Here is a 26639-nt window from a genome sequence, read left to right as displayed (position 1 = left end):
GGTACACCTACAGTGGAAACGCCCCAAATGCAACCCCATTTTGGAAACTGTAGAAGGATTTGGTTTTATTCCGCCTCTCTATTGACGTTCTGTTCCCTAACGACCTGTTGTGTGTATTTAGATGAAGACTCCCTGTGTACTAATAAAATATATTTATTGAACGCTACAAAGTCTTCAGGTACAAATATTGTATTACGTGTGTGTGTGTATAAATATATATATATATATATTAGGGGTGCACCGAAATTCCGGCGGCCGAAAATGCACCTAATCCATTTCGGCCGATATTGATACATATCGGCAGAAAATAGCGGGGAGGGACTGGGAGGAGGAGCTGGGGGCCGCTGCGTTCACTGTGCTCCGGCCCCCAGCTCCAGTAGTTATAAAATGTGTACAATTAAGGCTACTTTCACACTAGCGTTCGGCTGTCCGCTCGTGAGCTCCGTTTGAAGGGGCTCACGAGCGGACCCGAACGCAGCCGTCCAGCCCTGATGCAGTCTGAATGGAGCGGATCCGCTCAGACTGCATCAGTCTGGCGGCGTTCAGCCTCCGCTCCGCTCGCCTCCGCACGGACAGGCGGACAGCTGAACGCTGCTTGCAGCGTTCGGGTGTCCGCCTGGCCGTGCGGAGGCGTGCGGATCCGTCCAGACTTACAATGTAAGTCAATGGGGACGGATCCGTTTGAAGATGCCACAATGTGGCTCAATCTTCAAGCGGATCCGTCCCCTATTGACTTTACATTGAAAGTCTGGACGGATCCGTCCGAGGCTATTTTCACACTTAGCTTTTTTTTTGCCATTTTAATGCAGACGGATCCGTTCTGAACGGAGCCTCCGTCTGCATTATTATGAGCGGATCCGTTCAGAACGGATCCGCCCGAACGCTAGTGTGAAAGTAGCCTAATAAGGATTCTATTCATGAGGCCCCCTCTGCAGTAGAACATTCAATATAGCCACATCCTACTCACAGGGCTGTTATCTTAATGCTGGCCGGCCGGGCAGACGAGCGGCAGCGTCACGACTGACGTCATGTGCCCGGCCTACTTTCTAAATGAAGGAGGCGGCGCAGGCATGTGACGTCAGTCGTGACGCTGCCGCTCGTCTGCCCGGCCGGCCAGCATTAAGATAACAGCCCTGTGAGTAGGATGTGGCTGTATTGAATGTTCTACTGCAGAGGGGGCCTCATGAATAGAATCCTTATTAATTGTACACATTTTATAACTACTGGAGCTGGGGGCCGGAGCAAAGTGAACGCAGCGGCCCCCAGCTCCTCCTCCCAGTCCCTCCCCGCTATTTTTATTAATTGTACACATTTTATAACTAGTCTGTACTGGAGCGGCAATGGGGGGGGGGGGGGTCTGTGGATGGCACTGTTATGGGGTGGGTGGGGGTCTGTGGATGGCACTGTTATGGGGTGGGTGGGGGTCTGTGGATGGCACTGTTATGGGGTGGGGGGGTCTGTGGATGGCACTGTTATGGGGTGGGTGGGTAATATGATTTATTAAATTCATGAAAAAGAATTATTAATAAAATCATTTAAAAAAAAGTATTTTAAAAGTATTTGGGCAAAAAGGCAGTTTCGGTCAAGGGGTATCCTGAATTTTCGGTTTCGGACCAGAATTTTCATTTCGCTGCACCCCATATATATAAATATATATATATATATATATATATATATATATATACACACACACACTCTCACCATATGCAGTTGATATAATATATAAATATATACACACATACAATCAACACTATAGAAACCCACACCCTCTAAATATCACTACACCCGCGCAATATACGGTTACCTAAACACACACCGGCCCCACCTAACACTAAGGCCCCTTTCACACGGGCGAGTATTCCGCGCGGATGCGATGCGTGAGTTGAACGCATTGCACCCGCACTGAATACCGACCCATTAATTTCTATGGGGCTGTTCACATGAGCGGTGATTTTCACGCATCACTTGTGCGATGCGTGAAAATCGCAGCATGCTCCTCTTTGTGCAACGCAGGCCCCATAGAAGTGAATGGGGTTGCGTGAAAATCGCAAGCATCTGCAAGCAAGTGCGGATGCGGTGCGATTTTCACGCACGGTTGCTAGGAGACGATCGGGATGGAGACATGATCATTATTATTTTCCCTTATAACATGGTTATAAGGGAAAATAATAGCATTCTGAATACAGAATGCATAGTACAATAGCGCTGGAGGGGTTAAAATAAATAAATAAATAAATTAACTCACCTTAATCCATTTGCTCGCGTAGCCGGCATCCTTCTGTCTTTATCTTAGCTGTCTGCAGTAACAGGACCTGTGGTGACGTCACTCCGGTCATCACATGATCCAACACATGATCCATCACCATGGTAAAAGATCATATGATGGATCTTAGAAAGGGAAGGGTCAACCGTGGCAGGTGCAGGGAAAGGGTTAATCCTTGGTGTAGGGCTTGGAGGATTTAGGCAGGGAAAGGGTTAATGTAATGGGTTAACCTTAGGCGGGAAAGGGGTTAATCCTGATGCAGGGTCTATGGTGAAGTAGGAGGCAGGAAAAGGGTTATTAATATAGAGTTAATCTCCTTAGCCCAGTATTATGCTAGTTGTCCAGGGGTTGAGGGGGTCTTGCTTATTGTCCAGGGGTTGCTCTCGCTTTCTCTTTATTGTGGGGCCGCTGAGCTCCTCTGCCTTTGATGTTCTATTTGTCCAGTTGCCCAAGCTGCTCCTCTTCCCAGCAGGTATACGTAATAATATATATTTTATTTTTTTAATAGGTACTTCACTCTACAGAAACTACAGCCCTCAAAGAATTTAGCAAGGGGTGTAGTGAGTGTTTTGACCCCCACAGGCGTACTTTTTGCCCTGTAAGATGTATCTAGGTTTTGGAGGAGGAAAATAAGAAATAAATCTAACTTAAAATCGAATCTTATTTATTAACTCTTAAAAAAAAAAAAAAACAGGCATTCAGTCATTGATGTTTAAAAAGTTGTGCTGTTCATTGTACAGCATAACTAACACGTTACTTTTATTCTATGGGTTGGTATAATTACAAAGATACCAAACATATATTTTTTTTTTTGTGCTACTTTTGCACAATAATAGCACAAAACAATGCAAAAATTACTTTTTGCCACTGCCTGGACCTGTCAATCAAAGAAAGGGGGGTGGGGGCTGGTCACAGAAATGAGTGGGGCTTGGGTGCAACAAGAGCAATGGTGATGCCCTAATTGCACCAAAGGCCTAATTTACATTTTAAGACAGAGTATCATAACTTGGGAACAGAGAATCAGATCAACAAAAGAAAAACAGTCCAAAAAAAAAGGAGACTCTTGGATCGCACATCCACACACTCTGCATTGATCTATTGCTTCTCAGCATAATTGCTGGTATACAATGCCATAATCCATTAACTGTACACAAGGCCATTTGTATACATTTTGATCGAAGTGCATCAGCACACTGACCACGTCAAGGTTGCTTCTTTCGAGTGGGACCTACTCTAATTTGGTGCAGCACCACGTGGCAACCACTGCTGCCACAACACAGCACCCATAGACAGCGAGACAGAGCAGCCCAACAGCACCCCTGCTGTCAGACTGAGCTGCCTTGGCACTGGGCCCCACCAACCCACAGGTACAGCACCATGGCCGTCTGTGTTTTAGCAGCAGTGGTTGCCACGTGGTATGAAAACCATGAAAGGGACCTTAGATCAATAAAAGTACATTTATTAATAAAAATACAAAGGTTAGTAAATGACTCCCATATGGCATTTCTTGTATCATGTTTTTGTAGTCCGTTTGTGGCTAATTTATGTTGATTCCGGACTCTTATTTCCATTCTTCGAAGGCCATGTGCTGGAGTAGAGATGATATCATTCTCCTTCATTCTCCTGACATATGATGTACTAATAAACTGACACTTGAGATGCTGGAGTCAATTATGGTGCGGTGACTCATTTCGGTATCACTGTACCTCCTCACAACGCTGTATTTGTTCCTCTTTCTATGTCATTAAACCACAGTAACTTCTTCCGCTCGGTGGACGGATCTGAACGTTTCAGGACACTCTGCTGAGTGACTGCAAAAGAGAACACGAGCACAATATCAAAATGCTAATCTGTGACACGTACATGAATTAAAGATGTAACGTTTATCCATAGCAAGTACTGGATCATTTAAAGGGGTTCTTCGGGCTTTGAATATTGATGACCTATCCTCAGAATAGGGCATCAATATCGGATCTCAGACATAGACGTAGCAGCAGCAGCAGCAGCAGCAAGAAGAGAGACATACAGCTGATCGGTGGGGTTGCCAGGTGTCGGACACCTGCCGATCTGATATGGATGACCTATCCTGAGAATAGGACATCAATATTAAAACCCCAAGAACCCCTTTAATGGGGAAGTAGATCCCTGTAAGGATTGTATTTGCACCTATAGCACCATTTGTATTTGAGGCAGATGCTCCCATCTTGCTTGTGAGCCAAGCTCTTTATGATAAAACTAGGTTATCTGATGTTTCTTTGATAACATGATATATCTTTCTCTACTTCCAGACAAAATTTGCTCGATTTAGTGGCACAAATGTCGAAACTGATTTTGTTGAGGTGCCATCACAGATGCTGGAGAACTGGGTGTGGGAGAAAGAGGCTCTACAGAGGATGTCAGCACATTATGTAGATGGCAGTCCAATACCAGATGACCTGCTGGATAGATTAATTGAGTCCAGACTGGCGAACACAGGTAAATGTAGAATATATCATCATCAGTGCTCACCTACACACATCAAGGGTTTTCCAGGAATGTCTCCGCCAGATTGCAACACTTCCTTGGCTGCCCATTCACCAGATTTATCACCAATCGAGCATTTATTGGACCAGCTGGGACACCATCTTCAACAACCTACCAGCTGTAACATCTGTGGGCAAATGTGCCGTAGGATACCATACAGAACCGGTATGCCTCCATGCCCAACCATATCTCATCTTGTATCCAGGCTAGAGGCAGCCTAACGGGGTACTAGAGCCTCCTTCAAATTGTAGAGTTTTCCCCAATAACCTTACCCTTTCACTGGAATACTGTAATCACTTACCTATATCGTCATTACATTCACACATAGAAAGTTTCCTTCGATTACAGCAACTCCTCTTTGGTGCCCTTTTTTTGTCAGTGGGTGTACATTTGTATTCTAAGAATGATTATGCAAATAATTTCACAAAATGAGCTCAGAGTGCATGTTAGAACGTTTCATCATCTCATATGCTCTATTCTCAATCCCTCTTTATACCAACCTGTCAAACAACATTTCTGGAAATCCCATAGAAGTGACTAAAGAGATGTGCACGTACACAGCCACCTCTCTATTCATAGTGGCCATGGGGCAGCAGTTTGGAGACCTTAGTTCTAGAGTTAGGTACGCATCCCGGAGGCAACATCCACATCTATCAACCATTACATAGTTACACAGTACAACCAAGGGATAGGTGGGGATGTGAATTTTAGGAAAGGGGAGTGAGACCTAGATTTCCAGACATTTTTATAAGCATTAAATAAGTATTCTGGTTGGTACAAGTTATCCCCTATCCACAGGATCTCGAGAATGGGGGCCCCGTACTCCTTGCAGGCCCATTGCTGCTCCCCTAAAATGACAGGAGCAGCCTGTCACACATGCGCACGGCTGCTCCTTTCATTTGTATGGGAGTTTTTCAGATAGCCGAGCGCTGTACTCTGCTATCTCCGGAACTCCCATAGAAATGAATGGAGTGGCCACGCACATGTGTGGATAGCTGCTCTGGTCATTTTAGGGGAGCACCAAGGGACCTGCTGGGGGTACTGGGCCCCCATTCTCGTGATCAGTGGGGGTCACAGCGGTATGACCCCCACTGATATGATAATTATTCCTTATCCTGTGGATAAGCCCGGAATACCCCTTTAATGTTATTTAATGTTAAGAATTCATCTAAGCCCTTATTTTAGACTGTCCACTGTTCCTGCTGTAACCATGTCCTGAGGAAGTCTATTCCAGATTCACCTTTCTTACAGTAAAGAAGCTTTGACGCTTCTGGAGACTGAACTTTTTCTTCTCCAGTCGGAGAAGAGGGGATTTTACTTGGAACAGTTTTTCACATATTTTTTGTACGGGCCATTTATATCTTTGTACAAGTTATTCATGTCATCCCTTAGACGTCTCTTCTCAAGACTAAATAAATAGCAAATAGGCCAGCACTACTCACTGTTGTTGCAGAAATTCCAATATGTGGTGGTGCCCGTAGCGTTGAATCCTGGTCCAAGGGTTCCCGTAATAGCCAAAAAATAAGTAGAATAAGCCACGGCACTCCAAATGGATCCAATTAACTTCTTTATTACACCTAGTGCAGCAACGTTAATTGGATCCATTTGGAGTGCCGTGGCTTATTCTACTTATTTTTCTTCTCAAGACTAAATAAATTGAATACTTTGACTCTTTCCTCATAACTAAGCCCCCCCCCATGCCCTTTATCAGTTTAGTCGCTCTCCTCTGTACTTTTTACAGCTCCAGGGCATCATTTCTATGGTGCCCAGAACTGAACTGCATATTCCAGATGAGTCCACACCAAAGCTTTATAAAGTGGTAGTATTAAATCTCTGCCCTGCAAGTCCATTACCCTGGTAGGCTTAGAAGCAGCTGATTGACATTGAATACTGTTATTTAATCTATGATCTACAAATACACCCATAGTGACTCTCCCAGTGTTACTGGTATATCCTGTGGATATGCTCTAAAACTTTAGATTGATAGTCTTGAAGTATGCCAATAATGAGGGCTGGATTAAATGCACATTTTCACTAATGGGTGCCATTTTTCATATAGGTACATATTTTTTCATGCTGCTTTTGGTGGTCTAGAAATCCAAATGATTGAGCAGCCATAGAAAGTCACTCCAGCATTGATCTGGAGTCTTTTGATGACCCAAAAGTTTCAGAAGTTAGAAGAATCTCCATGGCTAGCGTGTGACCCCAATATTTCCCCTAAAGAGATGGAAAAGTTGGACAGCAATGGCAAGACTCCCAAGACTTTACTCCTTAGATATTTAGGTCTTGTGACAGTAAGGTCTCCTTCACACGACCGTATGGCTTTTTCAGTTTTTTGTGGTCCGCAAAAAACAGATCCGCAACAAATATGCATCCGTGTGGCCTCTAATAGAACAGTACTATCCTGGTCCGTTATGCAGACAATAATAGGATATGTTCTAGGTTTGAACGGAACGGAAATACGGAAACGGGAGGCATACGGAGTACCTTCCATTTTTTTGCGGATCCATTGAAATGAATGGTTCCGTATACAGAACGTAAAAAAAAGGAACGGAAACGGGAAAAAAAAAACGTTAGTGTGCAAGAGGCCTAAAGCTAATGCACTTCTCTTTCCTATACATCCCCAAAAAAATGTTAAAGTTTCAGCTGTACTGGCGGTGGCCTAATGGACATTCATTTGGCATCCATCAGGTGATTGGTGCTCTATGGTTACAATTGATGCATACACTGATTTACAGTATGAAATGAACACGGTGTGTGCAGACTTTATAATGGATGATGTACAGTATATGACATCCTTAATGGAGCTCACTAGGTTTCTGTTTAGGTTTCTGGCATTTCTAACCTCAAAAAATGTTCTGCATGCAGAGAGATGCCTTCAGATGTGATGAAAAAAAGAGGGAAACCCCTGAGGGAGCCCCCAACATAATAGCCAAATACATATAGACAGTGCAATCAAGCTTTGTGTTACCACTTGCAGGTCTTCTGATTCTTCGTCAGATTCTTCTCAGTAAACTGGACCAGTCTCTCCACACAAAGTCATCTGCTGACACAGCCAGCGAATATGCCAAGTATTCAGAGGAAATTCTCGGCATAGCCGCTACACCAGGTATTCTATGACTTTCTAGTCCTGCCTGTTCATACGTGAAAAGTGTGGGTAAAGTATTGTACCTTCATGTGTAACGTGTTAAAGGGGTATTCCAGTACTAAAAAAAAAGCTGCTGAATGGCCATCACATGGTTAAAAATAATAAACCAGCTTATACTTACCTCAGCAATGCCGCTGCCATTCTGATGGAGATTAGGTCCCAACTGCGCTGACATCTCAACACAGCGGAAAATGACTGGGAATGTTGGTCAGCCAATCGCTGGCTAAGGCGGATCATCTCTGCGCCAATTATTGGCCAATTTCCTGCTGTGTTAAGGTGCAGTTGGGACCCAGTCAACACTGGAATGTTAGTGCCAGGGGATCAGTGAGATGAGTATAAGCTAGTTTATTTTTTAACCATTAGATGGCCATTGTACTGGAATACCCCTTTAATGTGCTACACAAGTATTGTTGTTTTGGTTATCCAGATTATTTTTGCTTCTTTCTATCTGCATAACATGGGGATTTATTTTCATGCCATTTTATGTTACTATGAAAAATAGAACAAATGTACTGTATGTCTATTTTCCACATTCTGTTCCAATTTTTTTGTTTTGATAGCAGAAAGTGAGACTAAAATACATTTTTCAAGTGCATCCTCCTTTCTTTAACTTTTTTTTTTTTTTCCCTACAAATTGTGCCCCCATTATTTTTCTGTTGCTGTTGTTTTACCCCGTTAGTGCCTTGGTCTGCAGTTACCTGCCGATCATTGATAGGACTGAATCGCAATGTGGTATTACTGTGTCCTTCATTTAAAGTGAAAGGAACACTAAACAATCACCAATTGAGTTGAAAATTGTCAGCACTTGTTTACTGCCCCGCATCCACCCCTACAAGAGAACACCAAGTCATATGAGGACTAATGTTTAAAGTCTATGTACACTTTCAGAGGCAAATTTGTTTTATGATTGCCTTTTACTCATTTTGGGCTAAAAATCTTTTTTTCAGGTGATCTTTATTAAAAATATTGAGCCGTTCTGTCACAAAGGTTTAACTGTCTAGCTGGGTGAATGGTACTTTTTGCCTGTCATCTAATAACCCTTATCTCTCATTTACAAAGAGGTCATAAACACTTCTTTAAGCCACATTCTTATCAGTAAAATAAGGATTGAGCTATAATGAGTGTTTATAATGTCAGAGACCAGAGATAAGAAGTCTAACTGAGCAGAGAGAAAATTCAGATCCCTGTATTAGGCCATCTCAGCCCTGTACAGAAAAAAAGGCTCCATATTTTTAATAAAGATCAATGAAAAAATTTTTTTTTAGCTCAAAATGAGTACAAAATTGCCCCCAAAGGTGTACATGGCCTTTGAAGTCATTGGGGTTCATTTACTATTGGGTGGTCTGGAAGTGGTTTAATAAGCATTTTTTATGTTACTCATCATAACAGATAAAACTGAACATTTTATGGTAGGTAGGAATAGCTATAGGATGAAAATTCCATATTTTTGTATATTCACTATGGTCCTGATCTAATTTTTTTGTTTTTTCTGGTTCCTTTGTATCTTTAGGTACCAACATGCCAGCTACTTTTGGTCACCTAGCAGGCGGATATGATGGACAGTATTATGGCTACCTGTGGAGTGAGGTCTTCTCCATGGATATCTTTTATAGCTGCTTCAAACAGAAAGGAATAATGAACCCAGAGGTAAGTCATATAACAGGTCCTATCAGAAGTTCCTCTTTGGAGTAAAGACAAAGACTCCTCGTCCTTCAAAACAAGGTCTGCTTTTTCTTCAGTGACACCCGACTTGAGTCTTCTTCAGCAACATCAAAGTGCTTAGTTGTGACTACAAATCCTTTGACAGTTGTGTTGAGCCTCAATTAACCTAGATACATAAAAAATTACAGTATATAAAGAAAGGAGCAATTTACACATTGTCTTATTCGCACCTTGTAGCTTTCAAAAGTAAAAACATAATTCCAACTTGATCTGAAACTAAATTCATGCCAATCTTTCTGTATTAGTCGCCTCCATATTTTAACATGCTATAAGAAGACAACGAGCAAAACATAATAGAAAGTCCGAAGGTCACTAGTCACTGCTTGAAGGCACATACTATAACTATTCTGTGGCTTTTTAGCAAAAATAAAAAGATCTAAAGTAGGTGTCTTGTTACAGTGTAAGACGCATCATATTTAATATCTCAAAGCTAAATCCTGCATCCTGGGAACAGGCAGTGTAAGGGCTCTTCTCACACTATTCATTAAGTAACTAAATTTAATAGGTAATATTATTACCTATTAAATTTAGTTACTTAATGAATAAACAGGGTACTCTTGCTGGACTAACTGTTGATACACATTGATACCCCGTCTTAGTATAAGCTCGCTATCTGTATTGCTGGACTTTTACTCTTCTCACACTATGTCTGCAGTGTATATGTACCGTTTGCACTGGAAAACCGCCTGGTCCATACTTTAAATGGAGCCATAGGCCCCTGTTATACTGCCAGAGACCAGAAGAGTGTTCTTTTAGACTCCATTTAGCAGTATCCCAAAGGTTTTTTTTCTTTTTTTACTACTGGCGACAGAGCAACAAACTAAACAATTCTATACAGAGCTGTCCAGTGTGAAAACGTACACCGCTAGGTACATAATTATTTTTATTTTTTTAAGTTTTTTTTTTTTCCCACACCATAAGTGCCTATCTGTAACAGTAACCCATGTTCTCATCTGCTTTGGAGGCTCAGTTCCAGGCCTCCATAAAAGATTCTGGTCAGTTATATGCCAACACTTCCACTACAGGAGCAGAAGAACAGAAATAATAGCAGTGATCTGAAAGAAGCATTGATGGCATCCATTAAACACATGCTCACAAGGGAGGGACATTTACCAAGACCCGTACAGTGGATTCTCCATGTGCTGCTGGAGTATGGGCCAAATTTATGCAGAGGCGCATTCCTCTCATAAAGTGGCTGGCCTGCAGCGCTGCCCGTCCCTGCCCACAGCATGCCCATTTTTTCACCAATTCTTAAAAGTGGGGTGAAGGGGAAAATTTTGCACGTTTTGCCACACAAAGGCGTGCAACCTACTTATGCCACAGAAGTGGCATAAATAGGTTAGTAAATGCCTCTGTAGGTTTCTATCGGGACATCCTCCCAGTGATAATCTTGCACAGACTGCAGACACAGGGTGATTTACTAATCTGTCTGTTCCTCAGATCTTGCTAAAAAGTGGCACAAATTGGCGCAGTGTGGTGCAACTAGGGTTTGTGCATTTTTTTCTGATGAGGGGGTGAGGCTTTGTGGAAAGAGGCAACATTTTGTGCAAAAATTGCACCACAATTCTGGTGTACAATTCTGTCTCTTAGTAAGCCAACCAATAGTTGTATGGAGCTAGAGAAAAGTGTCTATCCCTGCATCACATTTATTATCCAGCCTGAGCATGTCGGAGCAAATTGACCATTTTGACCAACTTTCATGTTATGTGCAGCGTTAATGCTATGTATTTTTGGGGCATAGATGTCATTCACTCATAAAACAGAGATCTCCTGTAGACCACTTCATTGTTTGCCACCATTCTCCACTCTACAGCTGTCCATAAAGTCTTCTTTAAGAACGTACTGCATGTTTTTCTTTCTTTCCTTTAGGTTGGATTGAACTACAGAAACCTTATCCTAAAACCCGGAGGTTCCATAGATGGCATGCAGTTACTGCGAGAGTTTCTAGGTCGTGAGCCAAACCAAAAAGCTTTTCTCTTGAGTAAAGGACTGAGCCCCTAAAATCTATATAAACCCTCCTTGTTGAGTTTTTTAATGGACCTTTTTGACAGTGTGCCAAAACATGCAGAAATGTGGTGCAGTATTATGCCAAATGTGTCTTCAAGCACTTGAGTTCCGACAGTTTCACACGGTCTAGGTAGGACATTTCTGAAGGTTAGAACAACCAGGTTTTCATTTTCTACAGAACTAAACTCACTGCCCCACTGCGTGCCATACAATCCAGCAGGGAGACATGACTTTGACAATTTCTATGTGACTCTTCTAAAAGTTCTTGTGGTCACAAAAGGAAAATATCATTTGCAGACTGTTGATAAGATGTAGCATGCTTTTATCAAGTTCATGGTCGTTTTCTCGCATGTATCTGAGATGTATGCCGAAATTGCCTGAGGTTTGTGAAATGGTGATAACTTATCACAAAACATTCATATGTTGAAAATATTGAAAGGGGTTGTCCCATTAGTACAACTTATTCCATATCCACAGGATAGGGGATGTGTCTAATTGGTGGGGGTCCGACCATTGTGGCCTGTTCTCTCTGTTTGAATGGAGCAGCAGACATTCAACTCTATGGGGCCTCCGTAAAAAACTATCTCTTGCTGGCCCATAAAGCTGAATATAGGGGCAGTATGCATGAGTAACCGGTGATCCATTAAAACGGTAAAGCACGTTCTCATAATCTGTGGGGCCCCCAGTGATCAGACCCCTGCCGATCAGACCCTTATCCTGTACATAAGGTACAAGTTGTCATAGTGGGACAGTGGGTAAATGAAGTAAATGGAATTTAATGGTCAGAAATGACTAAATCCAGTCTCTATGAAGAGGTGGAGTAGATCCCCTTCCACAGAGACCAGAAGGTGGCAGGGTGGTCCAAACGGAGCCTGATCGATTTATATCGTATGTAGTGTTTCTGTCCCACCTTATGTAGACCACCAGCAGTACGTATTAGCCATCATTTGTCACTAAATCCCCTATCATCTAGTGATATTGAAATGGCTTTGCTGTGATGTCTCAGTCTACACACTAAAGCTGAAAAAGTGAACTGCAAAAAACACAGGAAATGTTAGCTTATTGGGAGAGTGTTAGTTGCTAATGTGGAAACTGGAATATTGTTAGGATTTTTCTGTTTTGAACAACATAAAAACACCAGAAATGTTTCAAACAATGTTTATAATAAAATAGAAAAAATCTAGTATTAATAATAATCAGTGGTACATTGTGATTGATTGTGTAAGGCTACTTTCTCACCTGCGTTTTTGCTGGATCCGTCATGGTTCAGCAAAAGCGCTTACGTTACTGATAATACAACCGTCTGCATCCGTTATAAACAGGTCCAGTTGTTTTATCTCTAAAATACCCATGCCGGATCCATCTCTAAAACCATTTTAAGTCAATCAGAGAAAACGGATCTGTCTCCATTGACTTGCATTGTGAGTCATGAGGGATCCGTCTTGCCCTGCATCTCATGACGCACTTAAAAACGCTGCTTGCTGCGCTGTTGTGTGCGCCATGGGAACACAATGAAACGGAACGGAATGCATCCTGGTACACTCCGTTCCCTTCAGTTCAGTTTTGTCCCCATGGACAATGAATGGGGACAAAACGGAAGCGGTTTCCCCCGCTATTGAGATCCTATGACGGATCTTAATAGCGGAAAGGGAACGTGCAGGTGTGAAAGTAGGCTAAGGCCTCTTGCAAGTTTTTCATTTCCCTGCGGCACTACCAGAGGGGAAATAGGGACGCGGCACACAGTTCTCATTGAAATCATGTAATGCACCAAACCTGAGGGGTCTTTTGGAACGAGGCAATCTTTAAAGCTGCCCTCCACAGATGACGATGCTAAACAAGACAACCCTTTAGGTCAATGTATTGGGTTGAGTTTTTCTTGTTTCTCCTGCCTCCCTTGAAAGAACTCCATCTTTGTCATTGCAAGAGCTTTTCAGTAAATACAAGTGATTGATTTCTAGTGAAAGCTCTTCCGTCAGGACGCAGGCCAACAGTAGCTACTTTCACACTCGTGTTTTGTGCGGATCCGTCATGGACTGATCCGTTCAGATAATACAACCGTCTGCATCTGTTCAGAATGGATCGGTTTGTGTTATCTTTAACATAGCCAAGACGGATCCATCTTGAACACCATTGAAAGTCAATGGAGGACGGATCCATTTTCTATTGTGTCAGTGAAAACAGATCCGTCCCCTTTGACTTGCATTGTGTGTCAGAACGGATCCGTTTGGCTTAGTTACATCAGATGGACATGCTGCAAGCAAAGCGGAATAGAGACGGAACAGAGGCAAACTGATGCATTCTGAGCGGATCCTTTTCCATTCAGAATGCATTAGGGCAAAACTGATCTGTTTTGGACCGCTTGTGAGTAGTCTTGAGCGAACTTGTGTTTTAAGTTCGGCGTCTAAAGTTCGGGTTATCGAAGTATCCCGTTATGGATTCCGCTACCACGGACCATAACGGAATTTAGAATCCATAACGGGATACTTTGATAACCTGAACTCGAACTTAAAACACAAGTTCGCTCAACACTAGTCGTGAGATCCCTGAACGGATCTCGCAAACGGAAAGCCAAAACCCCAGTGTGAAAGTAGCCTAATATGATCTGAAGGTGAGGAACAATCACAAAGAATCTTAGGTCTGATATACTGTAATAGAAAGTTCCATGTATATAGATAAGGTTTAGGTTTTGTGTGCACCTCGCTCATACCTATAGTTATGGTTGTGGGGGTAGATTGCAACCCTTAGACGTCTAGGGATGTTCATATAATAAATCCTGACCTGGGCCCCACCTCTATTAGCCAGAGTGTGGAGATCCACTACAATTCTGGTTGATTTGGAGTGACCATTTATTATCTTGTAATATTTCATGTGTGTGGAGGTTCACAGTCTCATATTTCGATCTTCAAGTTTTCCCTTTACCCTCACAGGGGTATATTCCATTCACAGCAATGATTTTTAATTTCAATTCCTATAAAAAAAAAAAAGATCAAGGTCACCCAAAAATACCTATTTTGCTATGGTGGACACTTGTTTTTTGTTGCCCTGGGACATAGCTGGCTGATTCACTGATAGAGGTGGCCAATGTGCAGTGTACATTCCCGTCACTCCTTCTTGGGAGCACATAGATGCCACCTGTCTAGGCACCTCATGCTCAGAAAGTATTAGGACTGTTTCGGCCATGTGCACTTGCCTGGAAGCCATAATACTCGGAAAGCTCATATGAAATCCAAGGACTTATTCATACAAGCCCCTTTCCACTAAAATACTCTTTTGGATAATGCAAAAACATAAGAATTTTGCAACTGCTTTTTTTTTTTCAAAATATCTTCATAGATATTGCTGTTACCTGCTAGCACCCCCTAGTGTTAGTTTGATTCCCTTTCAGAGCATCCGCCTAATGTGTCCAATACTGGTGGTCACACATGCTCAATCCCACTACCCGAGCCCTCCCTGGGCGGTGGAGTGGTTCTGCTATTGTGCAGGTGAACCAATAGTCTTCCTATCACCAGCACTTAAAGTGAACCTGTCACTGGGATTTGGGGTATAGAGTTGAGGACATGGGTTGCTAGATGGCCGCTAGCACATCCGCAATACCCAGTCCCCATAGCTCTGTGTGCTAGCAACCCATGTCCTCAGCTCTATACACAAAATCCCGATGACAGGTTCCCTTTAATACTGGGGAAGCCATAATAAGTATGTACCGTAACAACGATATCTTGACGTAAAATGAATCCAATTAAAAAATGTTCCTAGTGTAAGAGAGAGCTGTGATATTTCCTCATGGGACAACCCCTTTAAGCTGTTAAACTAATTTCATTGTGCTTACATGGCCAGAATTTCGATTCCAAGTCCTCAAAGCTCCTCCTTATGATTTGTATCTGGTGTGTTGGCAAACTCGTCACTCTCACAGTTGCCTTAGCTACTTTAATTATTTTAGAGGTCACACATTTGAAGCCGAGTTGTCTTGGCCGTGTATGAATATTAAATCCTAAACTCCAAAGTCCCTGAGGAGCGGCTGGCAGAAAGACAGGGCTGTTCAAATTTATGTTCTTCACGCTGGCCAAGAGGGATCTGTTACACCTCAGACTTCCCAGGAACAACTGGGGAAGGTTACATTAGAGGCCGGATTTCACTTGATTAAATATAGTCTGGGATAAAATAAGATTTCTTTTCGATACACATGATAGACACATGCTCTGCAGTGAATCTCTGTAATAGAGCTTCATTTTATTATAGCTTTATTCACTTCATTTGCAGATTGTTCTTCTCTGTGCCGTGTAGAACAAACTGTCACGTGGAAACCATCAACAGTCTGCTGTTGCCTGATCTGTTAGGCTGGATTTGCACTCTACAGCTAATACGCACCTGCCATGACCAATAGCTACACAATTTGGGGGATAAAACTGAGCCTATTAACTTTAAAATCATGTGCCCATTGGCAACCACGGGGTTTCGGCAGCAGCTGGAGCGTTCAAACCCAGCTTTATCCCGATTCACATAGAACAGTTTTTAAATGTGTTTTATGAAGCCAGAGGCCACGAGTGGATCCTAAAAGGACAACCCAGTTCCATATTCACCATTTGGTCACACAGATGTTATAGAAGGGGGTCTCCTGTTAAGCTTGTGCCAAGCATTGAACATATAAGATACGTATCTGATCAGTGGAGGCCTGACTGCCAGGATCCCACCAATCATAAGAAAGGGGGCACGTGTGTTGCCAGCCGAGCAGTACTATAACTGCTATCTCTGGGAATAATGGAGCAGAACAAGGTACATGGTAACCCTGTTCTCCTGATAGACGGGTGCCCCAGCAGTTGGACCACCAGCGATCAGACACTTAGGCCTCACGCACACGACCGTTGTGTTCCGTTCTGCAAAATGGGGTTCCGTGATCCGTTTTTGTTTCCATGTGTCTTCCTTTATTTTTAGAGGATCACCAGACATAAAGGAAAGTAAAAAAAAAGCTAAGACAGGTTTGCCATGCAAATGATAGGAAAAAAACGGGCGTGGACGCGGATGACAATCTTGTGTGCCTCCGTGTTTTTTAGCGGTCCCATTGACTTGAAACGGGACAGGTTATATTTTTTTGATGGACTGGAATCACGGCCGCAGAGGACAAACGGTGCTTTAGCAGAGTTCTCAACGGACCCATTGAAAGTCAATGGGTCCGCAGAAAATCACGAAAAACGGCACAACGGACACGGAATAAAACAACGGTCGTGTGCATGAGGCCTTAATCTGTGAATAGGGAAAAAGTCTTGTTCACTGGAAAAGCCCATTAACACCTAGACATCCATGATTCTACTGAACTATACTTTCTTCACTGTAAAACCGTACAAGAACTGCAAAGGTCCAGATCTTGCTACCATGATACATATAACAAAATGCTGCCTGAAATGACCCAATACTGTGTAACAGTGTCCAGCAGTGAATTGGCTGCAGGTCTGATTGGCATTCATATGTTATTCATCGGGTCTGGATGCGGATGTATTAATGAGCATCAGATATTCATGCGACAGCGACCTGAGCAGCCCTGGCGATTCACACCAATTATAATGAGAAATACGTCAGAAGGTTGTCTGTCTGCTGCGGGGAGCAACAGGAGGGTTTTCTACACTGCACAGAGTAAAAGATGAACTAAGAAATAACACACTGAAAAAAGTAATGAAGATATGTGCTAAAATACTTAAAGGGGTTGTCTCATCACAGACAATGGGGGCTTATTGCTAGGATATCCCCCCCCACCCATTGTCTTATACATGCGGGTCCTGCCACTGGGACCCGCACCTATATTGAGAATGGAGCCCCCAAAGTGTTGGAGGGCACACTGCACATGCGCAGCCGCCCTCTATTCATTTTCTGTGGGGCCGCTGAAAATAGCAGAGAACTGGCTCGGCTACTTCCGTCGAGCCCATAGAAATGAATGGGAGCGGTGGCCGGTCATGCGCGGTACGCTCCCATTCACTTCTATGCGCTTGGACTCCGGTCCGGCCACCACTTTACTGGACTCCGTTCCCCGATATAGGTGCAGGTCCCAGCGGTGGGATTCACGCCTATAAGACAATGGGGACAATATCCTAGAGACAACCTCTTTAATGTTACATATGCTCACTACATAGCCAATGTTAGGGGTACCTAAACCTTTGTAAAACACGAAGTGCTGCTCTCGGCGCTCTGCCCCTTTTCAAGCCCGTGTAGCGTGAATCAATAGAAAGTATTTGGGATCTGTACTTAATGCAGTACCAGCAAAGTGAATGAGATTTCCCAAATGTCATGTACACTGTATATGCACAGAATGTGATCTGCGATGTGGATTTATACATCCGTTGTGTGTCTATTGTAGATTTTCAGTGCAGATTTGACCCTTTTAAAATGCAAAGGATGAGGTCTGGGGTAAATTGCATTTGTAACGCAACAAAATCCACACGGAAACGCTGCATAAACTAAAGTGCCATGTAGAAATGTGCAGAGAAAATTATTTAATATCGTATTCTTCTTGTGAACCATGGTTCTGCTAAATGGAGCACGGGTTTCCAGCATAACCCCTTCATCAGGAGACCTGACCGTGTGGCCGTAGCCTCGTACAGTATCTGCTGATTTAGGCCTTTTTATTAAACACAAGAACCAGTAAGATACGCTTTTCCTTGTATCGCTCTTTTAGACATATGCCATATTGCCTTGCACACATTAGCTGGTTTTACATTTTGAGAACTTATAGATATATTCTTCAATGCTCTGCCAAATAATGGAGCATCACTGCCCCTGTACAGGATGCTATCAATGAGTTTGTTATCCCGATACCACCTGCGGGAAAGCAGCACGTACCCATTGACTTTAATGTGTGTATTCACACAGCAGTGATTTTCCACAGTCCATATTTTGTCTGTGATTACAGATCCTTCACGCACGTTATCTTCTACATGTCTCTGAAAACCACTGATACAACACAGTTGCGTTTCGTGCTTGGTCTTCACAGATTGTGGCTAAAAGATGCTTTGGAAACCAGTTTTTAGGCTGGATGACGCACGGACTGAAAATCACGGAACCACAGATCAAACACAAATGAATCACGGACAGTGTCGCGATAAAACGCTGACTGTGCCGTCACATGTGAATAAGGCCTTACTGTTGTTGGCAATTTTTGTTCTTCTATATGGATTGATTCTATTGTAATATAGTATCTTAAAGGGGCTTACTGAGATTCTCTGGATAGGTCATCAGTATTTGATCTGTGGGGGTCTGACACCCAGGACCCCCGCTGATCATGTGCTTGAGAAGGCAGTGGTGCTTGCACTAGCACCTCGTAATTTTGCCTAGGACATGTGACATCACAATTATCGGTCACATGGCCTAGTCACAGCTCGGCCTCATTGGAGTGAATGGGGCTGAGCTGTGATACGAATCCCAGCCGCTATATAATGTGATCTGTGCTTGGTGATCTACGAGATGGCTGCGGTGCTACTGCGAGTCCTGCTGCTTTCTTAAACAGCTGATCAGTGGCGGGTCTGAGGTGTCGGAGCCCTACTGATCAAATACTGATGACCTATCATGAGGATAGACCATCAGTAGAAAAACTTTTGGAAAACCGCTTAGATCACCTGCACACGAGTGCGGGTAAACGCACGTAATACCCGCATGAATTTCCGTGTAGATCTACTTGGGTTTCTGCAGCATATCTGCACCAAAATCCGCATTTTCTAATTGCCAGCCCTGTGTTCAGCACCATGCGGGGCCACCAACTAATAATACAATGTATTACAATTTACGTTGTTTAATATGTGCCAAACCTCGAAGCACCAGGAGGCCATCATGTATGTTTCTATGTGTTATGCCGTAAACCTGTATACATTAATGTTCGACTCGGCTTTGTGAGATGTGCTGTCTTGTAATGTACTGTGACTATAAACTGCTCTGCAATACTGTGTGCTGTCCTTTTCTGACTCCATATTACCACTTTCACATGCAAATGATGCCTGCAGGTACTCTGGAGCTGGTTATTTTACTGGGGGATAATATACATGTGTCCGCCCTTAAAGGGGTTATCCAAATTCTAAAATATCTCCCTCCCGACCCAATGCCCCTTGTATGGATTATACAGGGTGGGCCATTTATATGGATACACCTTAATAAAATGGGAATGGTTGGTGATATTAACTTCCTGTTGGTGGCACATTAGCATATGTGAGGGGGGAAACTTTTCAAGATGGGTGGTGACCATGACGGCTATTTTGAAGTCGGCCATTTTGAATCCAACTTTTGTTTTTTCAATAGGAAGAGGGTCATGTGACATCAAACTTATTGGGAATTTCACAAGAAAAACAATGGTGTGCTTGGTTTTAACGTAACTTTATTCTTTCATTAGTTATTTACAAGTTTCTGACCACTTATAAAATGTGTTCAATGTGCTGCCTATTGTGTTGGATTGTCAATGCAACCCTCTTCTTACACTCTTCACACACTGATGATGTGTTTCCCTCTTTATGCACTGAAGCTGGCACATTCCCTGAGGTGTTCCAGCAAGATGGTGCACCACCACATTATGGGTGTCAGGTCCGAGCATTCCTAGATGAACAGTTTCCTGGAAAGTGGATTGGTTGTCGTGGGCCAGTTGAATGGACCCCAAGGTCTCCCGATCTGACCCCCTTAGACTTTTATCTTTGGGGTCATCTGAAGGCAATTGTCTATGCTGTGAAGATACGAGATGTGCAGCACCTGAAACTACGGATACTGGAAGCCTGTGCTAGCATTTCTCCTGCGGTGTTGCTATCAGTGTGTGAAGAGTGGGAGAAGAGGGTTGCATTGACAATCCAACACAATGGGCAGCACATTGAACACATTTTATAAGTGGTCAAACTTGTAAATAACTCATGAAATAATAAAGTTACGTTAAAACCAATTTCTTGTGAAATTCCCAATAAGTTTGATGTGTCACATGACCCTCTTCCTATTGAAAAAACAAAAGTTGGATTCAAAATGGCCGACTTCAAAATGGCCGCCGTGGTCACCACCCATCTTGAAAAGTTTCCCCCCTCACATATACTAATGTGCCACAAACAGGAAGTTAATATCACCAACCATTCCCATTTTATTAAGGTGTATCCATATAAATGGCCCACCCTGTTCTTACCTGCTCCCCGACACCTGCGTCGCTCTGGATCCCTGCACGGCCGCTGCTGCATCTCCCCGTCATTCGGATCAAAACAAGGAGAAGCAGCCAATAGTAGGTCGCAACGGGGACGAGCCCCCTTGAAGCTCCTTGATGCAGTGGCGGCCATGCAGGGATCCAGAGCGATGCGTTGGGGAGCAGGTAAGTATAATCCATACAAGGGGCCCAGGCATTGGGGGGATATTTTAGAATTTGGATAACCCCTTTAACTTGAATTTGGTTAAGAACTCCAGGTTCTCATGAATTATACGATATCACAACATGCTGCAATTGGGTGGCCACACATAGACCTATATATAGGATAGACGTCTCGTGAAGTTGATTATCTCACACCATACATCTCTGGATGTGTTGAGCTAAGAGGAAATGTATGGAAGGACGCATCTGTATGTAGTGCCACCTTAATACAGGGTAAAAATTAATACTGCATATTTACTACTACACAATTGTGTTAAAAGATAGACATTTAAGTGGCACTAGATAGACAGAGAAATTAAAGGGGTTTTGCCAAGTTTGTGCCACAGGATAGGGGATAACTTGCTGATTGCTGGGGGGCTGCTAACAATTCCATAGAACAGGAATCTGATGGAACAGCAGGTCGGGCATGCGCCCTGCCACTCCATTCTCTGTTGGACAAAAATAGCAAAACGCTGTACTCCTCTATCTCCGGCAGTCCCATAGAAAATGAATAGAGTGGCAGGGTGCACGGCCAACCTGCCGCTCCATCAGATGAAGGGAGCAGAACTTCCGTGCTCGGGATCAGTGGCAGTCCCAGAGGTCTGACTCCCAGCAATCAGTTACTTTGTGGACTTTGCACAAGCCCTGGCCAGTTGCTCACCTCCAGCTGGGTTATGGCCTCACATTTTTTCTCTGGGCAAAGGGAGTGGAGGATTCTGGGTTTATTAGGCTCCATCTTGTTAGGCCTCACTGGAATGGAGCTGACATGCAACCAGGCCGTGGCTTTGTGACCGATGAACGTGACGTCACTAGCCTAGGAAGAGGCTACAGCACTCACCGAAACACCCTGGCCTCTTCAACCAGCTGTTCGGGGGAGGGGTGTGTCGGGAGTCAAGAGTCCTACCGAACAGGTATTGCTGACCATCAGTATTGTACCAGAAAACTCCTTTAAGTTTTGAACATCAGGTTATTTTACAAAATTTAAGCTTCAGCTGCTGATTGGTTGAGATGAGCTGTAGTAGATAAATATGCCCAGATTATGTGTAGACCATGTATGGTGAGCAGGTTTGGCCTAGGCCTACACTAGTCCATACTTCCTGGGATGTAATCACGTTCCGGATGTACGTGTATTATAGGTAGCCCATATAAGATACAATGAATGTCCTCCGCCAGCAACATCATCTTCACATAATCTCAAGGAAAAGAAAATTTTTACATCTGACTTAAGCCTATAAGACTGTGTAGGACATCTAGCAGAGACAATTTAAGACCAACTAAATGAAGCCATTGCTCGTCATTCTTTTATGTGAAATAGCCTTTTATATTTAGCCTGGAGCATTAGCGCACTGCCTGTGTTATACCAGAACATCAGCTCTTATCCCTAGTCGTAAGAATGACGACAGGCGATACTTCTAGAATTCTGATTATTCCAGGGCATGAAGATTTACATAGCTAGAGCGCCAAGCTCAATAAAATCAAATAAAGGGAAAAGCATTCAAAGGAAAATGTGATCAATTCAGTTCTTTCAAGATGAATGAAATAATAACCTTACAAAAGCTTATTGGATAACTGGAACCAGCTGTCAATCTCTTGAGAATTAACGTGAATGTGGACATGGCACAGGGATTATATCAAATTTAAATATACATTTTATTTAAAGCTTGCTCTGATATTTTGTGAAGTCCCAAAGAGCTGAAAGGAGAGAGCCGCACCTGCACAGATGGCTCTCCATTTCCAGTGGCTTAAACCAGGGACCCATTCTCCATAGAACTAGGTCCCAGAGGTTGGCTGATCGCTTGCATTTCACCACTCAGATGGCGTGGTCAAATGTGACCACGGCATCTGAGCAGTCGGGAAGTATATAGCTATCAATGAACACAATGTGCAATCTAATGATTGCCAGTTATGGTCACCTAGAGTGACTTAAAAAAAAATATATATAAATTAAAAACTAATTATAAAATTTTAAAGCATTCCCCTTTCTCCAAAATCAAAACTTAACCAGTAAAAAAAAAAACACATGCGAAAACACCCATACTACTACAACACAAGAAAAACTATACAAGTGTGGTATGGTTGTAATCGAACTGACCTGAAGAATGGAGGTAACAGGTCAATTTTACTGCATAGTGAATGCTGTAAAAAACGAAAGAAAACAAAAAACAGGGGGCGGAGCCTGACCGCAGCAGAGTGAGATGGCTGCATGATTTAGCAGCTCCACACAGACATTGTGTTACCCCTATCAGAAGCATCTACAGCTGACCAAAATTGGTAAAGACAAGTCGAGGGACCCTGCAGAGACACTGGGGACCGCCAAGCAGCAGACAGATATGGACAAATTTTTGCACAAAGCGGCGGCTGCGAATCCAAAGCGCACCCCCAAGATGGCGTGGCTTCCCGCCTCGGATGCAGAGGGTGACATGTTGGATTGGGAGTTTGAGTCACCAGCGCTTCCCCCACCACCCATTTGGTCTCCTGTAACCAGGAAAAGAAGACTTGGTCCAAGTGCATTGTCTTCTCTGCGGTCTCCTCCGTCATCAGGGCATCGTACATCTGCCTGACCGCCAATGGCTTGGAGGACTTGGTCGTCCTGAACTCTGCCTTTAATCCATCACGCCCTCAGGATCGACGGTCTCTGATGGGCCCCCATATGGGTCGTTTATTATTTCTGTTAAGCCAGTTATTGCTTTCTTGTTGCTGCATTACGGTGCAGGGCTATCTGAAGGGCACACCTCGTTGTTAATTGTTGTTTTTTTTCCAAATACTTGTGGTTGGCTCTTTTTGGCCAGCCTCAACTTGTTGGTCTCCGACACTTACACCCCCAAAGGGGCTTCTTATTTGCCCCTAGCAGGGATTATATCCCTGGGAATAGTATTTTACCGCTATCTGTTTGTCTGTCTTTGTGTTGTCTTGTCCTCTCTCTCCCCCCCCCCCCCCCTTGTGTTCTTTCTCCTGTTGTAGGTGCCTGAACTTCCTTGCCTGTGGGGATCGTGAATCTCAGTTTTGCCTTTGATCTTTTGTTCAACTAGTGTGAAGCCACTGTCGTATACGGACTCCCTCAGTGAGCTGTACCCTGCATATATTATATATCATCGCATACTCACATGGTGCGGTGCATAACCTTCAATGTCAAGGGGCTCAACTCCAACGCCAAGAGGAAACTCTTGCTTTTGGAACTGAAATCCCTTAAAGCGGACATTGTGTTCCTACAAGAAACACATTTTGATGGCAACTCCTTCTTTCAATTTGCCTCTCATCTGTATCCTATTGCTTATTCAGCCTACTCATAGCCGTCGGAAGGCTTGGTATCTGCACAATATCCCCTCAAAATTGAATCCTCAATTCTAGACCCGAAAGGGCGTTATATTATTCTCTGTGGCCATTTAGCAGATAAACCCATCACCTTATGTAACATTTATGCCCCAAACACTTCCCATATCCACTTTCTCTGCGAATCTTCCACAAGGTTTTTGCTGAGGGAGTGGACTCTTCGGAGCCCCTGGTCCTCCTAGGTGGGGACTTTAATGCAGTATTTTCTGAATCGATGGATAGCCTGGCCCTCCCGGGCAGACCAATACATTCGACACAGCAGCGCTTAGCCAGGGACCTTTGTAAACTGGTGCGGAAATACTCCCTGTATGACCTCTGGCGTCTCACTTATCCCACCGATAGGTCCTTCTCCTTTTACTCTGTCCCACACGGTTCCCACTCCCGTATTGATTACCTCTTTTGTACCTTTTCGACTCTCAGGATATTGGAAGGAGCGGACATGGGCCAAATCACCTGGTCTGACCATGCTCCTGTTCTAGTTGACATTAGTAGTGACTCGGGCCATGTTCGCCAATGCCACTGGAGACTTAATGACTCGCTCTTGAAGCAGCCCATCACTAGGGAGGAACTCCACGAACACCTGAAAACGTACTTTGAACTAAATGAGGGTTCGGTACGGGATGTCCGTCTTTTGTGGGAAGCGCATAAGGCGGTCATGAGGGGACATTGTATTGCAATAAGCTCAATATTAAAGAAGTACTCGACTGCTTTGGTCAAGACCCTTACGTCTCGCTTGCGATCACTAGAAGACAAGATGGCTGCTCACCCCTCCCGGTGCACCCTTAGACGAATTGTTGATACCAGAGTCCAGTTGAAGAGTCTAGCTTTAGGTCGTTCAACAAGTTACTTTACACACGACAGCGTTATTATGCTTGGGGGAACAAACCTGATACTTTGCTGGCCAGACAACTCAGGAATCGCAATCCCCAAACGGGTCCGAGTGCTATTAGGGGGACTGACGGAGGTTCTCGACCTACTACTCTTCCCAGTACAATTTACCCTCTGACCTCCCCTCAGATCAGAGACTTAGGGATAGTACACTCCAGTCTTATTTGGCATCCTGTCACCTTCCTACCCTATCGACTTCCTATCTTGCCGGCCTTAATAGTCTGATCACGCCGGAAGAGATAGGGGCCTGATGGCTTTTCGTATAAATATTATAAGACTTTCAAGACCGAACTAATCCCTCACTTAGTAACCCTTTTTAATCATTTTCCAGCTGGCAACGTAGTACCTGCCCCAATGTCTCACTCTCATCTCACGATGATTCCGAAACCTGGGAAAGATCCCCATGAATGCCATAATTACAGGCCCATTGCCCTGCTTAATTCTAACCTTAAGATTTACACCAAAGCCCTAGCCTACCGACTAAACGTTTTTCTCCCCTCCCTGATCTCCAAAAGATCAGGTGGGATTTGTCCCAGGCCGTCAGGGGGCCGACAACACACGAAGAAACATTGACTTGATAGATGTCATATCTCGCTTGGGTGAGGAGGCGCTACTTCTTAGTTTAGATGCTGAAAAGGCGTTTGACCGTTTAGGTTGGCCTTTCCTTTTTACTACCTTGCAGGCATATGGCCTTTCTGGTCCCTTCGTTAGGGCCATTCGTAGCCTATACTCCTCCCCCACAGCGACAATCAAACTACCTGTCTCGACCCATACGCATTGCTAACGGGACGAGACAAGGCTGCCCCCTATCTCCGCTATTTGCCATGTGTATCGAACCCCTGGCGGCCAAAATCAGGGCATGTCCAGACATCAGAGGTGTTATGGTCAGGGACAGGGAGTTTAAGCTATATGCAGACGACATCCTTCTTACCCTTTCCAAGCTTCATATTTTCCTACCAAAATTCCACTTCATCCTGCAGGAATTTCGTCGACTCTCGGGGTATAAGGTCAACACCCATAAAACTGAGGCCCTCCCGCTTAATCTTTCTCAGATGGCCCTGGGCTCTCTTAGGGTTAACTTCCCTTTCCATTGGAAGACGGACTCCCTGCGATATTTGGGTGATGACCTCACTCCCCGATATGGGGAACTTTATCAAGCTATCTTCCCACACATATATGCAGAGATCAGGGATCTCCTGGACAAGTGGCACGCTCTCCCACTCTCTCTCTCATGGGATGTATTGCTGCGACTAAAATGACGATCTTGCCCAAGCTTCTGTATCTTTTCGAGACCTTACCGATTATAGTTCCTCTCAAGGATCTGAGATCCATTCAATCTCACCTCCTTAGATTCGTATGGGCGGGAAGGCATCAAAGAATCCCACGGTCAGTCTTTCTATCTTGTAGGCATCAGG

The 26639-nt window shown here is 43.7% G+C and overlaps 1 protein-coding gene across 2 annotated transcripts in view; it reads left to right on the top strand.

Moving 5' to 3' along the window:
* Positions 1 to 13781, top strand: part of NLN (neurolysin) — a 53428-nt gene extending 39647 nt beyond the window's left edge. For both annotated transcript variants that reach the window (XM_044276143.1, XM_044276142.1), the window contains exons 10-13: positions 4552 to 4738; positions 7767 to 7895; positions 9445 to 9581; positions 11526 to 13781. In XM_044276143.1, coding sequence (XP_044132078.1) covers positions 4552 to 4738; positions 7767 to 7895; positions 9445 to 9581; positions 11526 to 11657 — 585 coding nt within the window. In that variant the 3' untranslated portion in view covers positions 11658 to 13781. The remainder of the gene's footprint in view (positions 1 to 4551; positions 4739 to 7766; positions 7896 to 9444; positions 9582 to 11525) is intronic.
* Positions 13782 to 26639: the final 12858 nt, after the last annotated feature.

This window comes from Bufo gargarizans, chromosome 1 (genome assembly GCF_014858855.1).
Source record: "Bufo gargarizans isolate SCDJY-AF-19 chromosome 1, ASM1485885v1, whole genome shotgun sequence".
Lineage (NCBI taxonomy): Eukaryota > Metazoa > Chordata > Amphibia > Anura > Bufonidae > Bufo > Bufo gargarizans.
This window is presented reverse-complemented; position numbering and strand designations above follow the sequence as displayed.